General features: G+C 37.4%; 1 protein-coding gene across 5 annotated transcripts in view; it reads right to left on the bottom strand.

Annotated features, from left to right (window-relative positions):
* The window catches only part of LOC131039063 (U1 snRNP-associated protein usp106), a 90639-nt gene extending 81199 nt beyond the window's left edge, over positions 1-9440 (bottom strand). Inside the window, exon 1 of one of the 5 annotated variants that reach the window (XR_009358876.1) lies at positions 9047-9440. Coding sequence is in view for 2 of the 5 variants with exons in the window: in XM_057971812.2 (XP_057827795.1) it covers positions 9047-9193 (147 nt within the window). In the remaining 3 variants the exon portion in view is untranslated. The remainder of the gene's footprint in view (positions 1-9046) is intronic. The other 4 variants (XR_009358877.1, XR_009358878.1, XM_057971812.2 and 1 more) reach the window with 4 other exon arrangements.
* Between the last annotated feature and the right edge of the window lie 7442 nt (positions 9441-16882).

The following is a 16882-nucleotide window of genomic DNA, read 5'->3' as shown; positions in this document are numbered from 1 at the left end:
TTGTACTCTGATGGATCTACAAAATCAGAGTTAGCTGCAGAAACACTTAACTTCTTTAAGTTAGATTCCATAGGAGTAGACATAGGTTTACATTCCATCATTCTAAATATTTTCAAAATATCAATAGTATACTTTCCTTGACTTAGAAAAATTTCATTAGATCTTTGCCATACTTCTAGACCTAGGAAATAATGCATTAGACTTAAGTCTTTCATTTCAAATTCTAAAGCTAGTTCTTTCTTACATCTAATGATAAGTTCATCTTTACCAGTAAGAAATAAATCATCCACATACAGAACTAGAATTAGCATTTCATCATTGGATAACTTAAAGTAGATGTTAGAATCAGCATCATTTTTACAAAAACCTAAACTTAACAAGTATTTATGAATTATTTCATACCAAGCACGAGGAGCCTGTTTGAGGCCATACATAGCTTTCTTCAACCTGCACACATGAGTTATTCTATCCTAAATCTCATAACCCTTAGGTTGTTCGATATAGACCTCTTCCTCAATGACACCATTAAGGAAGGCAGTCTTAACGTCCATCTGATGTAGCTTCCAACCTCTAGCAGTAGCAATAGCTATTATAGTTCTAATAGAAGTATATCTAGCAACAGGAGCAAATGTTTCTTCATAGTCTATGCCTTCCTTTTGAGAAAAACCACGAGCTACAAATCTAGCCTTATATTTTTCAATACTACCATCAGCATTATGTTTAATTTTAAATAACCATTTAGAGGAAACAACAGATTTACCTTTGGGTCTGGACACAATATCCCAAACATCATTCTTGATGATTGACTGATACTCTTCATCCATAGCAAGCTTCCATGCATGATGGTTCAAGGCTTCTTCAACATTGCAAGGTTCAGATTCAATGAGATTGCACATCAATGCAACGTAGTTGGAGAATACTTGAGGTCTCTTGGTTTCACGGAAGGTGCCACTGGGAGCAGCAAATCTTTCAGCTTCTTGAATGGTGTTTCTTACCCAACATGGCCTCTTTTTGGTAACAGCAATGTCACTAGGAATGGCAGTAGGATTCATGGGCTCTGGTGGATCATTATGTTCTTCTTGAGGTGGAGGTTCAACAGGCTCCCTCTGAATCTCAGGGTTAGCATCAACATTCATATCTTGATTGTCATTAGCTTCATCAATAACAGAAGAACCTTTTGATTTCTTAAAAACAATATCTTCTTCAAAAGTAACATCCCTACTTACCTCAACATACCTTTGACCAGGGATATAGATTCTGAAGGCCTTGGAGGATTCACTGTATCCGACTAGCATGCCTTTCTTCCCGGAGGGTTCCAACTTGGTTCGCTTTTCCTTGGGTACATGAACATAAACAGGACTTCCAAAAATTCTGAGGTGACTGATGTCTGGTTTGGATCCTGTGAAGGCTTCTTCAGGGGTCATGTTCTTTAGAACACAGTGTGGACATCTATTCTGGATATATACCATTGTTTTAGAAGCCTCGGCCCATAGAAAGGTCTGCAAATCTTGATCACGAATCATAGCCTTTGCAGCCTCAACAATAGTCCTATTCTTCCTTTCAGCAACTCCGTTTTGCTGAGGATTGTATGGAACACAAAACTCCCTCTTAATTCCTAACTCAACACAAAAATCATAAAAGCTACCAAAGGTGTACTCACCTCCATTGTCATATCTTAAACATTTAATTCTTTTACCAAAGAAGTTTTCTGTTAATGCCTTAAACTCTTTAAATTTACTTAAGACTTCATCAGATTCTTTAGATTTTAAGAAGTAAATCCAAGTTTTCCTAGAGAAATCATCTATGAAGATTACGTAATAAAGAAATCCACTAGGAGATGCTATAGACATAGGACCACATAAATCAAAGTGAACAAGTTCTAGTTTATCTTTAGCTCTATGTTCACTTTTATGAAAAGGAATTTTAACATTTTTACCTATAGCACAACCTTTGCAAGTATTATCATGAATTTGACTGAGTTTAGGCATACCTTTGAGTAACTTTTCAAGAGAGGGAAGTGCTTGATAGTGTAAGTGTCCAAGTCTTCTATGCCATAGCTCACAGGATTCAAGAGCCTCATTAATGAGGACTTGAACAGAGTTAGTAGAGAGCTTATAAAAACTATCATATTTATTACCAATTACACGAGCAGATTTAAAACTAGATTTCTTAGACCAAGCAAGTACTTTTCCCTCAGAAAATGCAATTTGATAACCTTTATCTTCTAGAGCAAAAATGGAAATTAAGTTTTTTCTAATTCCAGGAACAAACAAGATGTCACTAAGGTGAAGTGAAATACTAGAGTCTAAGTTTAAAGAAGTAGTGCCAGAGCCTCTTACCGAATATCGAGCATCATCACCAATTACAACGTGAAGACTGGTATCCTTTTCTACTAAGTCTGAAAGATGATCACGGTAGCCTGTGATGTGTTTGAAAGCACCCCTGTCGATCAACCATGTATTACAGTCTGTAGGTATGTTGTTTGATAGGGCAGAGATGAATAAGAAGTCGTCCTTTTGTTCTGAGACTTCATTTAGGTTGACTTCTCTTTGAGTAAGATCATACTGACATTCTTTAGCATAGTGACCAAATTTGTCACATCTGAAACATCGAACACGAGAGATATCTCTTGGTTTCTTCCAAGAGTGATGAGAACTAGGTGGTCTGAATTCTCTATTTCTCTTTGGATAATGCTTCTTCCAATTTCCACTTTTCTTGCATTGGGTTGCAAGCATGTGTTGGTCATCTACATGAGGACTTTTGGTTTGCCCTCTTGTGATAAGGCGAGATTCTTCTTGGATGCAATCATTCTTAAGGCGATCAAGGGTAGGTAACTCAGTTCTACCACTTATGGTTTGAATAAATGACTCCCATGAGTGTGGCAATCATAACAAGGTCTTTGTCTTCTATGTTATGTCCAATTGTACCTAGCTGATTCTTTAGTTCTGAAATTCTCATAAAATAGGAAATAACAGAATCTTCTTTTGACATTTTGATATTAAGTAGTTGTTGTCTTAAAGTAATTGCCCTATTGAGACTGTTAATTTCATAGGTACCTTGTAGATGACTGAACATTTCCCTTGCAGTAGTAAATGAGGCAATGGAGGTGACAAGGTGGTCTTTAACTGAATCAATGAGAGGCTTTCTGGCCTTGACAACATCCTTTTTGAATTGTTTTAGCTCGGCAGCATCCGTAGGTTCAGTTAGCTCTTTCGCTTCTATGAAGTGGAGAAGATCTTCTTCTTCTAGGGCCAACATGATTCGAACCTTCCATGTAGCAAAATTGATATTTCCATCAAGCCTATCTTCAACTTTTAGCCCCATTAACCTGACCTGAGAATGAGACAACAATCTGGAAATAAAGGAGTACTAAATTCTGAAAACTGAAAGTTGATCTAGCCTATAGCTCTGATACCATGTTGATTTTAACACTTTCAGATTAATGTAAACTCAAAAAATCAAAATTTAATTACTAACAAAATTAATTAGATGAAAGATTTATGGTTTTCCAGATTTGAGCATAACCAAGAAATGAACAAAATAAAAACAAGACACGGTTACTCTGGGAAAGCCTCCTAGGAGGAAAAACCCAGCCAGAAAAGATCCTCAAATCTGCTTATGGATTATATCCATATGAAGATTACAACACTTATCTCAAGTACTTGAAGGTAATTGCACTTAGGGCCGATAATGTCTTCCACAAGACTGCACTTTCACAAGCAACAAGTTGTCAAACCTCGTCCCTTTAACACTTCCAACAGCAATCAAGTCCAAACCCTAGGTCTGCATTATATTGCACATGAAACCTGCACTTTGCTGGTCTGCAGCCTTAGCACTTCAGTTCACTCTCCTTATGGATGAATTTCGCACTTTAATGGCAAATGTAATTCGCTGGTACAGCAGACATATTTCGCTGTAATATTGCTCCTTTAATTGGCATAAGGCAAATAGGTGTATTTCGCATGAACAATGAATGAGTAAGTGATGATGTGAAGTTGATGTTTATTTATATGTGGAGCAATAATCTTAATCATGTCGGCTTGCCTTATAAATTAAAGACCTTTAATTTATTTAACCGAAATGCATTAGGATAGGGTTGGCCCTATTCATGTTGGCGTGTTAGCTTGTATGTAGCGTGGAGTCGAGCGTGGGGTCTTTATGAGATGCCGTGAGGTATAGGGCCCAGCCCTACACGTTGGAGAAGGGGCTGGCCCCCTTGGGCGGATTCCAATGTTGGAAAACAAGTGAACACAACCACCATGGCTACTACCTAAGGGTGGGACCATCATGGCTACCCCCATGAATGGAAATGCAAATGAACACAAGTGCCCATTACAAAATCCTCAACATGATGTCGTCATCTCATCATGACGTTCACCATGGCTACTACCAGAGGGTGAATAAACACAAGTGCTAAGTCATGGAGTCACTCACATGATATCCACCATAGCTACTCCCAGAGGGTGGATCCACCATGGCTACTCCCAGAGGGTGGAACAAGCACTTTCACCTCAAACTTCTCTCACAGAGAAGAATGCACTAACAAAGGCTTGCACCTCAAACTTCTCTCGCAGAGTAGAATGCATTAACAAGGGCTTGCACCTCAAACTTCTCTCACAGAGAAGAATGCATTAACCAAATCTTCATGACGATGTGGCTCCCTCTGAACCTGATATCAACCTTCTAACCTCCTCGTCCAAATATGTTAGGCTCCCTCTGAAGCTTAAATGTCATGGTCCCTCTGAAGCTGAAATGTTTCCTCCTTCCTTGAAGTTACAGATCGCAGAGAGAATCTAAGAAATGCTTTTAGTCATCAACTCAAGCCTATGACTGCAAGCATTAGGTTCTTTCTCCCTTGAATGCAATCTCTTTATCTTGAAAGACCGCTTAAATGAGCATTAATAGCAAGAGCAATATCTCCAAAACATGAATGACAGGTCCTTCAGAAGTTGTGTCATAATACCAACACAATAAGGAAGAACCTACTCATCCAAAGCACGGAAAATATCTCCAACCACACCTTGACATACTTCATCACTAGCTTGAAGAGCAACAAGCTCTTCATCACTTTTAACTGATTTTGCTGTGATTCTAAAGATGTCCTGCATGTAAGGGGCAGGTTTCTCATAGTAAGTTGAAGAAATTGAAGCAAGACATTCAAATGTAGCTCATCGTATGCGGACATCTGCAGACAATATTGTTTCACAAATAACATGCATAATGTAATTGCATGAATTAATAACTACATATGAAATTCGTGAACATTAATCAAACATGGACTACTTATCTCTTTATAGTAGTTTGAATAATCAGCAATTTCAATGTATGTAAAGCTGCCCCTGAAACACGTTCCAGTCAACCTTCCACGCTGATGATGACCACTGGAAGTTAAGACTCCAGAATAAATGTTGAACAACATTCAGACTCCATATATGCTCACCGCAGATGATGATCACTGGAAGTAAAAAAAAAACTACTGACCACCTGATAACTAATTCTGACACACATATACAGTCAAAATCACCAAATATAGTCTCAAAGTATTCTCCATGTGCAACTCCCAAGGAGCCCGATGAAGACATTTGCAACACTGTCCATAAGACTCCGTTATAGCTCCTCACATCCACCTACTGGAATCTGTTAGAATTTATTTGCAGTTCAAAACTCCCGATGTTAAATCATGAATCGACCCTTAAAAAAAAACTTCAAACTCTGGTGACTAAACAAATTTCAGAGGCGGCATTCCAGTTTCTTTCCGGCCAGCAAGAGCACCACATCGAACAGGATAGTCTCACCACAAATCATAATATCCTCATACTCATGGCCTTTCTGGATAAGCCCAAATGGAGAAGACAAATATTGCAAAGTGATATAAGTGTCTGCTACAATTAACAGCAGGTGAGGAATATATATTCGGCCTCCGCAGTTTAATACACGACCACTTAACCTCTGCATGAAAGTCTGTTATTCTCTGTCTCCCATATTCTGTAACCTCCATTTGGCAATATATCTCTAATAAAGATTTTCAGACATCATATGGATGGAACCCACAAGCATGATGGAACCCGCAAGCATGAAGATAGTGTTCACTCAGAAGAACCACAATCAGAGAATCACCCGATCAGATCACTAAAGACACGATCCGACTGTAGCAGTCATGTGCATTGTGCATGACATCATACCCCAATGATCACGCCAATGGACCTTCTAAATTTTACCACCAATTGAATCGGCTTTGGAGTAGGAAGATAGGCAGTCTCAAACTTTGATTCAAATGCCAAGATATCAGAGATACCAATTGTAAGAATAACAAGGTTTTGAGGTCGATGCATCGCCTGTCTTCTTGGGTCGAAATGCCCTTCTATCAATTCCCTCCACATCTGATCGGATCTTTTCTAAAAACCCACTCTGATACCATGTTAGTTTTAGATCAGATTGATAGCAAATAAACAGAATAACACAAAAAACACAGAGAACACCAAAGTATCCTAGGAAAACCTTCCTCTTGAAGGTAAAAAAACCCAGCAATCAATCTCTTGATTATATTTGACAAATCTGAATATCTCTTTACAAGTTCGCTTCAACTCTTGAAGCTATATGAGCAGACTATACACAGCTGAACATGAATCAGATTTGGTAGGGCATCAGACAGCCTTCTATATGATTCACGCATCCTTCAGTGAATGGATTTGCTTGCAGACTCGCTTGCAGAGGAAAGATTTGACTTGACTGTTCGATGTCCAAGAAGTGAGTTGGCTGCTCTGGGAAGGGATTCGCTGATTTGGATGTCTTCTCTACTCAGGAATTAGATCGCTGAATGCTTGATGTTTTTTTTAAGCCAATAACATCTTCTATATGTGTGTGTGTGTGTGGAAGGCGCCCATTCACAATGGGTCGGCCTTCAAGAAGAAACAATTAATTACAATAATGATATAATCCTCCAAGGTGGCGGACATATAGGGTCGGCCCTATATAAGGTACAAGTTACAAAAACAGTTTATTACATTGGAGAACATAAGAGATCATAACCTGGACCTTTATGAGGTCGGCCCTATAAGGCAATCACAAATTACATTTTAATTTTTGCACATTTAATGTGACTAAGGCCGATAGGCCAATTAGTCACACATACGCTAGGTCGGCCCTAGAAGGAATCCGACCTAGCTACAAACATCAACAAAATAGACAAAATGGATAGCTGCCTGGTTCGCTTGGGAGTCTATAATCTTGGGAATCATACCCTTCCAAGGGTTATGAGACAATTTGATGGAGCTCTATGAATGTAGTTCACCATAGATGGTTGTCTAATGGTTTGAGAGATTTGTGATTCGGGAGTTCGGGGAGGCGGCAATTCAAGAACTTGGGAATTCAGCTCAAAAGCTACACCTTTAAAAAGGTTTGAGGCAGCTTGATTGAGTTCTATTTTCAAAGAAAAGCTTCTAAAGAATTGGAAAATTCATGATTCAGGGTGTTTTTAGTTTGACATATTTTGTTTTTAGTGAAGCAAGCCTCAAGGTGGGGTATTAGAAGAATATTAAATAATTATTAGAAGATAAGGCTTACAGTTGTAGTAAAGTCAATTTAGTGGCAAGCGTTTTTTTCTATATTTTTAGTTCATTTTTTAGTATCAGGTGAGTCATGTCATGTTTATCCATTTACAAGGTTTCATTCTCCAATCTCCATATAAGGAGATGAACCTATTTGTAATCAGTGTTTAGTTATTTTATAGAATATTAAAATAATGTATTCTCCTAATTTTACAATAAGTACTTAACATTTGCAACAGCTAGTTTATTTGTCTGTTTCATCTCCTATATGGGAGCTCATTTGGAACAATGTAAATGATAAGAATTATACAAGCCTGCAAAGCTAGATCATATATTTATTCCAAATGATAAAACATATGGTGTGGTCTGAAACAACAACTGAAAAATAGACAAGGTTCTAAATTCTAATTTAAGGTATTTTTTTTTATTATCATCCTCTTAAGAGAGGAACAAATAAACAAACAATTTGTCAGGCTTTCTCACTGTGCATTACAGTAGTAGTGTAATTATGTAATCGTGATGTTCAATTTTAAAATTAGCACCATTTCAAAGCCCCTTCAAAATGTCAAGAATTATAAAGTTAACAAGGAACTCTAAAATTCTAAATAGCAGGAGTTTGAAATGTAAAGTATTATAAACTTCACGAAGGAATCATTGAGAATTCGAATGTCAGGTATTTCATGCTTGAGGAGCAACTCCTACAACGGGGAAATTAAAATGCTGTGAATTGTAAACTTGAAAAGGAACTTGAAGCATTGGGGATTTGAATTGTAACACATTTTTAACTTCAAAAACTCTTTATTATAGGTTGCAGTGCCTACAATGACATCCGGGTCAAGTACATAAGCAATTTAGCACCAATGTCTTTTCACGATTCATTCAGTGAGGAGAAGGTGGAGAGAATGGAAGAGTTCATTGTGAAATTGAATAGCAGAAGAGCGACACTTCACAAACCAAAAATAGCAGGGTCTGCTGTCTCATAGGCCTTCTTTGGTCTCCTGTACATTAAAAGTCTTCTCCTCTATTCTATTCTTGATGAGAGACATGAACATTAAGAATTTAAAATGTCAAGAATTAATTTTCAAGTTGAAAAGATACCCAAACATTGAACTTTTGAAATGCCAGGAATTCCCCCTCGATAAAGAGACTTTTAAAATTCAAAATTTGAATCATCGAGAACTTCAGAATTGAAGAAGTCGTCCCCCATTGGAACTCTGAACCGTCAGGAATTTAAAAATTGAAGACTCCAAAACTCGGGAATTTCAAGCGTCGGAGAAATTTAAACTTGAAGAGAGACCCAAAAATCATAAAATTTGAAAAGTTGAGAATTTATGGTTGACGAGGAACTCCTGAACTTGGAAAGGTAAAGGACGTATCTAATATATTTATACACGGCAAATAGGTACAAAAAGCATTGAGAGTTTTAAGATTGAACATGGCGAACCCAGATACACACCATCATAATCAATAAAAAGGGTTAAGTTACAAAATATCCTTACCGTCAATTGAAAAAGGTCGTGAGGGCAAAGCCCGGCCAAAAATAGACGGCAAACATCTCGATCATAATACTTGCGTTTCACTTCTGTAACATCTCCGTTGCGATTGGCGCCCATTAAAGCATCCAATTGCTTTCGAAGCGAATCCATTCTGTACAATCCAAGAAATCACAATTTTTCCAAGGTTTGCCTAAGGCCCTGCAAACAACATAATTTAGCCCAGGGTTTTATTTATTGCACTCGAAAGATAATAATTTATAAGTATATGTGACAAGAAATGTGAGCTTCAGTGAGCTGCATCATTCCATCTACATTCGGTATTAGAACCTTCCACATTAAAAATTTCAACAGTGACAATTGACAGCAAAGTAGTCGTTTAAATGAAATATAGGACTTTTTAAGGGTTAATTCTATTTTGAAACTGTTTAAATAATTGCCAATATGGAAAAATATGGTTTGACGAATGGATGAATGATTTTAATAACATTTAGACATCAAAGAGTCAAGAATTTTTGTTTTTTTTAGTGTGGGGTCTCTTATTATTATGTGGGTTTTTTTTTAAACAAATATAATGGAAATATTCTAATTTTCTTTTTTTCAAGATACGGTTTTACATAGGATGCTTTGCACATGAAAGATGACAATTTTATTATTAGTATCTTTAGAAGACAATTGTTGCAATCAAAATTACAAAATGCTTTAGCAAGTAAGTAGTTCTTGACTAGATAAGCAATTATATGCTATTATTTTCTTCAAATTAAAAATGTAAAATTTTAGTAAAATATATTCAAAAATTTAATTATTGGATGTAGACATCTCAAAATAGCTAATGCATATTCATCTTGTCATGTTATCATTCTTTCAAAAACTTGCAAATTCAATAGAAAAATCAAATGCTCATATCAATGTCAAAAAATAAAATAAAATAAAAAATCAATCAGACCTAAAATAGCAAATAAAACAAACAAAAACTTGTAAACTTGAATCAAAAACTAAAACATCTTGATAATTTGTGGAAAATAGGATAAACATCTAAGAAGTTTGTCATGTTATTGCTTAAATGCATCAAGGTCTAAGTTGGATGTTAGTTTTTATCCATTTACTTAGGCTCGCAAGTCTAGTTCAAGTAAATTTTTATCTTTATTTTTGTCATTTTGAGATCTAGCTTAACTTTGGACAATTTTGGTTTTGAAGCAACAAGGATATTTAATATGTATCAAGGTATCCAATCATATTCAATTCATCATATAACAACCATAATATCATAACATGAGAAAAAACATGGAAGTAAGACAAGAAGAACCTAAGAGTGGATCACCTTCACAAACACCTCCTCGAGAACATTTGTAAGACATGCAAACTTATCAACCTTTACAAACAAATTCATGGGTTCTTCCTCGTTGATGAAGTAAACAACAAGAATCAACAATGGATGACATGAGAGAACTTGAGCAAGATTCTAAGGGTATAAAAGTGTTGGAAGCAATCGTTAAGTCAAATCCTGATTACTATTATGGGTTGCTAGCTCAAAGGGCTGTCAAGCTACCTTATGACTTTGAAACCTTAATTATCATAACTCAACCTACACCAAATCCATCATTTCCCATGACATCTTCCATTCCCCCATCCATAGGCATGTCCCACTCACAAAATCCTCCACAAGTGAACCAAGTAGCATCCTCCCTTCCATTCTCATCCATAGCACAACATACTACATCCCATATTATTTCCACCCACCACAAAATTCAACCAATGACGTCTCATGCTTATTCTTACCAAAATTACATTCCATCTACTCAACTCCTTGGCTCCACTTACATCCCTCAAAGTCAACCACTCATTTCCACCTACAACCTCAACTCATTGTTATTAATATGCCTAAGTGACTTAGCATCCCAAATCTAGAGCTTGCAACAAAATATAGAAAATACGGAGATGGGGAGCACTAAGAAGAGTTGTGCACTTGAAGAAACATGCCCTTGTCCCTTTGATAGATGTATATCCATGATACCTTTTTGTCAACAATTTGAGATACCTATATTTGATAAATATAAAGGAAAAGGTGATCCTTGTGAGCATGTAAGGGAATTTTATCTAGCTTGCATGGAGGTAGCTTTCAGTGGCACTTATCTTAAGCACCTCTTTCCAATAATATTGGGAGTTCAAGATATTGAGTGGTTTTCACATTGACCTCATGGGATCAAGTCCTTGCATGAGTTGGAGAAAAAAGATATCTCCCACTTTTTCGTACAACATTGACCATGAGGTTTCTATGACTTTTAGCAACACAAAACAAAGAAATGGATAGATGTTTACTTCCTTTGTACAACAATTGAGAAATCTGGTAAGCAAATGCCCTTATCATATATTTTCTAAAATATAACTTGTTAACTTATTTGTTCAAAACTTAAACCAAGAGATGACCTGAAGCAGACACCGAGGAGGGACCTCAAAGAGATCAATCTGGACCGGTCAGCAAGAGTAAACACAACAGAAACACGAGGACATGATGGAGGCAATGCAGAACAGATTGTATTATAACATGAAAACTGATTACAACCAACTGGTAATAACCGGGTTACAGAAACCGACTCACATACCCACTAAAACAGACTCAAAATACAGAACATGTCACAATCGGGACCTCAAAACTTAAGATCTATCTTCTACGCTTAGTCTAACTTCTTGGTTACATTCTAATGCTCTAATACAATGATTTATATGATCCAAGGGGATCTAATCGGTCCAAAAGGGATCAAAACCAGAAGAACAAGATCTAATTTGCAAAATCAACAAGGTCGGCCTTCGTCAAAGAAATTCCTTCAAAAAATCCAAAGGATGAAGTGTAGATCATGGGAAAAGGTCAGCTGCATGCCAAGGAACATCGGAATCAATGCTTAGGGCTTTGCAAGCTACAGAAGGGATTTGGTAGATCACCAATGCAAATAGGTCCAGGCAACCGGTAACAAGGAACTATCAACCGGTAATATGAAACTGTCTCAGAAACCGATAGCAGTAACTTGTCAGAAAATGATCCAAATGCTCCACAGTTTGGGAATAGGGAAGATGATCAAGTCTTCAAGTAAAATCTAACTCCACAGGATCTAATGAGCCAAATTTGGGACACGCAGAAGGAAATATTGAAACTGCAAACATAAAGCAAAATAGAAAGGAAATATTTTTTTGGTTGATGCAAGATTGCTATGAACCGGGGATGCTCCTGCATCAAACATCCGGGGTTGTTGAAAAAAGTGAGTCTCTCACTTTGCTGGGGTCAGAGGAAAACCAAAGCGGTCTACCTCTACCTGAGCAATCCAAGATGAATCTTCAACGGGTATGTCCTTCCACTTCACAAGATACTCCTTATACTGACTACTCTGGGTACTACGCCTAATCCTACCATCCAAAATGTCTTTAATCTAATTCAGTTCCTTCCGGGGCAATTGTTTCTCCAAGTTTGCAATACTATCCTCACTAAATTCTGGTTCATGATATTGGTGAAGATCTACAATATTAAACACAGGTGAAATACTCAGTCTATCTAGTAACTCCACTTCATATGCATTCCCAGAATTGAGCTTCCTCGAAATCTTGCAAGGTCCAAACTTTCTCATCTGCAATTTATTATAAGTTCCAACCAGGAACCTTTCTTTTCTTAGATATACTATCACCTCATCGCCAACTTCAAATTATGTATGTCTCCTCTTCTCATCTACCTTCTCCTTATACTTGATGTTCATGTCCTCCAAATGTTGCTTAACTTCAATATGTAAGTCCTTCGTGTGATCTGCAAATTCTTTTGCTTCTAAACTTCTCTGGTCTTCATTACTAATATCTCTTAATTCTAATATGCCTCTAGGATGTGTTGTGGTAACAATCTCAAAAGGTGTTCTTATAGTACCCATGCTTACTAAATTATTGTAGGCAAACTCTGCTTGTGCAAGAATCAAATCCCAACTTTCAGTTTTATCTCCAACCAAATAGCTCAACAAATTTCCCAAGCTCCAGTTAACTACTTATGTCTGTCCATCAGTCAGTAGATGAAAAGTAGAACTGAACTTCAAATCTGTTTTCATCTTCTTCCAAAGTGTTCTCCAAAAATAGCCAACAAACTTAGTGCTTTTGTCTGAAACTATGCTCTTAGGTAACCCATGCAATCTCACTAGTTCCTTGAAAAATAGGTATGCTACATGTAATGCATCTTATGTCTTCTTACGAGGTATGAAATGAGCCATCTTTGAGAATCTATCCATTACGACAAATATAAAATCATTCCCTCTTTATGTTTTAGGCAATCCAAGTATGAAATCCATGCTTGTATCCTCCCAAGGTCTTACAGGTATTGTCAAAGGTTTATACAATCCCACATTCTGACTACTACCCTTTGCAACTTGACAAACTCTACAACTTTGCATATATTTCCTAACATCCTTATGAATCTGGGGCCAAAAGTAATGCTCACTCACCAATGCTACTGTTTTGTCAATACTAAAATGTCTGGCTAATCCTCCACTATGTTTCTCCTTTATCAGATTCTCCCTCATATAACTCTTAGGTATGCACAATTGTACTCCTCTGAATAACATCCCATCCTAAATGAAGTAATCCAACCACTTGCTTCTATCTACTATAACTGATTCTCTACATGCTCTCCAAGATTCTGCAAGATTTGGGTCATCATCATACAAGGTCTTCAATTCCTCAAATCCCAATACTGTCACTCTCATTTCTGTCAACAAAATCCTTCTCCTACTTAGTGCATCAGCAACTTTGTTAGATTTCCCACTTCTATGCTTCAACACAAAGGTGTAACTTTGCAAAAATTTTACCCATCTCACGTGTATGTGATTCAACTTACTCTGACTGTTCAAATATTGCAAAGCTTGATGATCCGTATACAACACAAACTCCTTAGGCGACTGGTAATGTCTCCACTTCTTCAAGGCTTGAACTGTGGCATAAAACTCTTGATCACACACTGAATATCTCCTCCGAGCATCATTCAATTTCTCACTAAAATAAGCTACGACTCTAACTTCTTGACTCAAGACTGCTCCTATTGTTGTTCCACTTGTATCACAATCCACTTGAAATACTTTATTGAAATTTGGTAAAGCTAACACAGGCTGCTCAGTCACTTTTTGTTTCAACAACTCAAAACTTTTGTTTGCTCTAGTGGTCCACTTGAATTCCTTCTAATCTCCCCTCATGGTCTCATTCATAGGGTTACAAATTAAACTAAAATTTTTTATGAACTTCTGGTAGAAACGAGTCAATCCATGAAATGATCTTACCTCTCCAATACTATCTAGTGTAGGCCACTCAAAAATTGCTTTTACTTTCTTAGGGTCCATCTTCAAACCATCCTTAGATATCACAAATCCCAAATAGACTAACTCGTCTTTCATGAAAGTACACTTCTTAAGATTTATCAGCAATTTTTCTTCTCTCAACCTCTGCAAAACTTGTCTCAAATGTAACAAATGCTCCTCTTTTGTCTTACTAAAAATCAGAATGTCATCCAAATATACAATAACAAACTTACCCAAGAATTTCTTCAATACCTCATTCATCGGCCTCATGAAAGTACTCGGTGCATTAGTTAACCCAAAAGGCATCTCTAACCATTCACAGTCCTTCATTTGTCTTGAATGTTGTCTTCCACTCATCTCCTTCTCTGATCTTGATATGATGATATCCACTCTTCAAATCTATCTTTGTAAAATATTTGGCTCCACTCAAACAATATATTATGTCATCCATCCTAGGCAAAGGAAACTGGTATTTCACTATGATCTTGTTTATTGCTCTAGAATCGGTGCACATGCTCCACTCTCCATTCTTCTTAGGTGTTAATATTGTTGGTACTGCACAAGGTCTTGAACTCTCTCTCATCAAACCTTTCTTCAACATCTCTTGCACTTGTTTATTCAGTTCCTCAATCTCTGTCGGTGTCATCTGTGTAGGAGTTGAGAAAATACAACACCACAGGAGCCCAAATGATCTTTGCAAGCTGAAAAATCTGTTACAAGGAGAAGCAAGGAAGCAAATCACAAAAGAAAGAAATACATAGAAAATATGCTCAAAAAGAGAGAGCTCAATATTCACAAAATGTGTAATGTAAAAAACTTTCTTCTTACAATGAAAAGAATGAACTTAACCTTTAATAGGTCAAGAAACCCTAAAAGGGAAAACCTAGGTTTGCACATAATAATTAATAAAAGAATTAATTATTATGCACCTAAAGTTAGCTTAGGTGTAAAAGAGATAAAGGGAACTTAGATGATTAAACAAATATTGTTTAATTAATCAAGTAAATACCCGAATACTCTAACACCCCCCCTTAAGCTAGACTTAGGGAGAAGCTAAAACCTAGAATAGCTATTAAAAGCAATAAAGATGGGTCCCAGCAACAAGGCCTGATCAGAAACCCAAATACAATGAAATCTCTATGAATTGGAGAAATAGAGAAAACCACGTGGGAACAAAACTCTACTCCAAAAAGAGAAGGAAAAGAACACCACTGAAGCATGAAGAACCTACAAACTCTGTCGAAGAATAACTGTTGATCTGAAGAACCTCCACTGAAATAGAACATGACTAGGTAAAGAAGACTGTAATCTGTATGAGTGCCCTCAAATGACACTACTTGAATCAGAAGGCAAACAAAGACAAACAACTGAACTCAAAGATACAGATGGCAAGACACCAAAGCCTGAAGAGTTGATCAATCGAACCAAGGAAGCATTAGAACCAACAAGACAAACCTCCACATGATGCTAAAAAGGGAGAGGGACAAGTACACTAAAAAGAACAGCCAACAAGAACTGCATGATGAAGAACCAGGAACATTGAAGGTGCAGAGAAAGTACATAGTGTCATCGAAGGAACACTCACTTGACACACATCATGAGGCGAATGTCATGGAAGGAGCACTCACTGGACAAAGGTAGATGGCAAACAAAAGGCAAACATCAACCCCCTCATGGCACTCTATAAGTAGTGCATGTACAATAAGGCACAAGATGTGCAAGATCCCAAGTAAACAATGCATGATGGCACTTTATCTCAGTGCATAGCGGTGGGGGTCGGGGACCAGCAGGCAGCGAGGAGCCGGGGAGACGCGGCGGCCTGCGGTGGTGGGGGCCACAGGAAGGTCGACAGGGGGCCGGAGGCCGGTGCCGGTAGGGGCGGGGCTGGCGGGGTCGGAAGGACGCCGATGGGGCTCGGGAAGGTGGGGTTGGCGGCGGTCGGGCCCGGTCTGACAGGGCCAAACTGTTAGATTGACAGCGGTATGAAACCTGTGCCTACTCCAAAACCCAAAAAAAAAACTTTTTGCAAAATTACTATCGCCTTTTTCACCATTTTTTTTTTTTCAAAAAATCAAAATTTGGCCTGCATGTCGTAAAAAGGCAAAAAATAAAATAAAAATTTATCGATTTGCGTGCCAGGGTCGTACGACCTAGATCTGAGAAAAAAATACTCCCAGAGGCTCAGGAACCAAAATAGGTCAAATTTTATATGACTATAGGGGTTTTTGGACCTTCTGAGCACAATGATGAGGTTCGTTTAGGCCCAAAGTGCTCAGAAAAAAAGGCCTAACCCTAAGTACACAAAAAAATTGCCTAAAACCCCAGATTTGCTTCCAATGCAGAAAATCTCAAAACAAGAACATATAGCTGTAGATCTGAAGCTCTAATACCATGTAGGAGTTGAGAAAATACAACACCACAGGAGCCCAAATGATCTCTACAAGCTAAAAAACCTATTACAAGGAGAAGCAAGGAAGCAAATCACAAATGAAAGAAATACATAGAAAATATGCTCAAAAAGAGAGAG

The sequence above is a fragment of the Cryptomeria japonica genome, chromosome 9 (genome assembly GCF_030272615.1).
Source record: "Cryptomeria japonica chromosome 9, Sugi_1.0, whole genome shotgun sequence".
Lineage (NCBI taxonomy): Eukaryota > Viridiplantae > Streptophyta > Pinopsida > Cupressales > Cupressaceae > Cryptomeria > Cryptomeria japonica.
The sequence above is the reverse complement of the archived record's forward strand: the minus strand, read 5'-3'. Positions and strand labels throughout refer to the sequence as shown.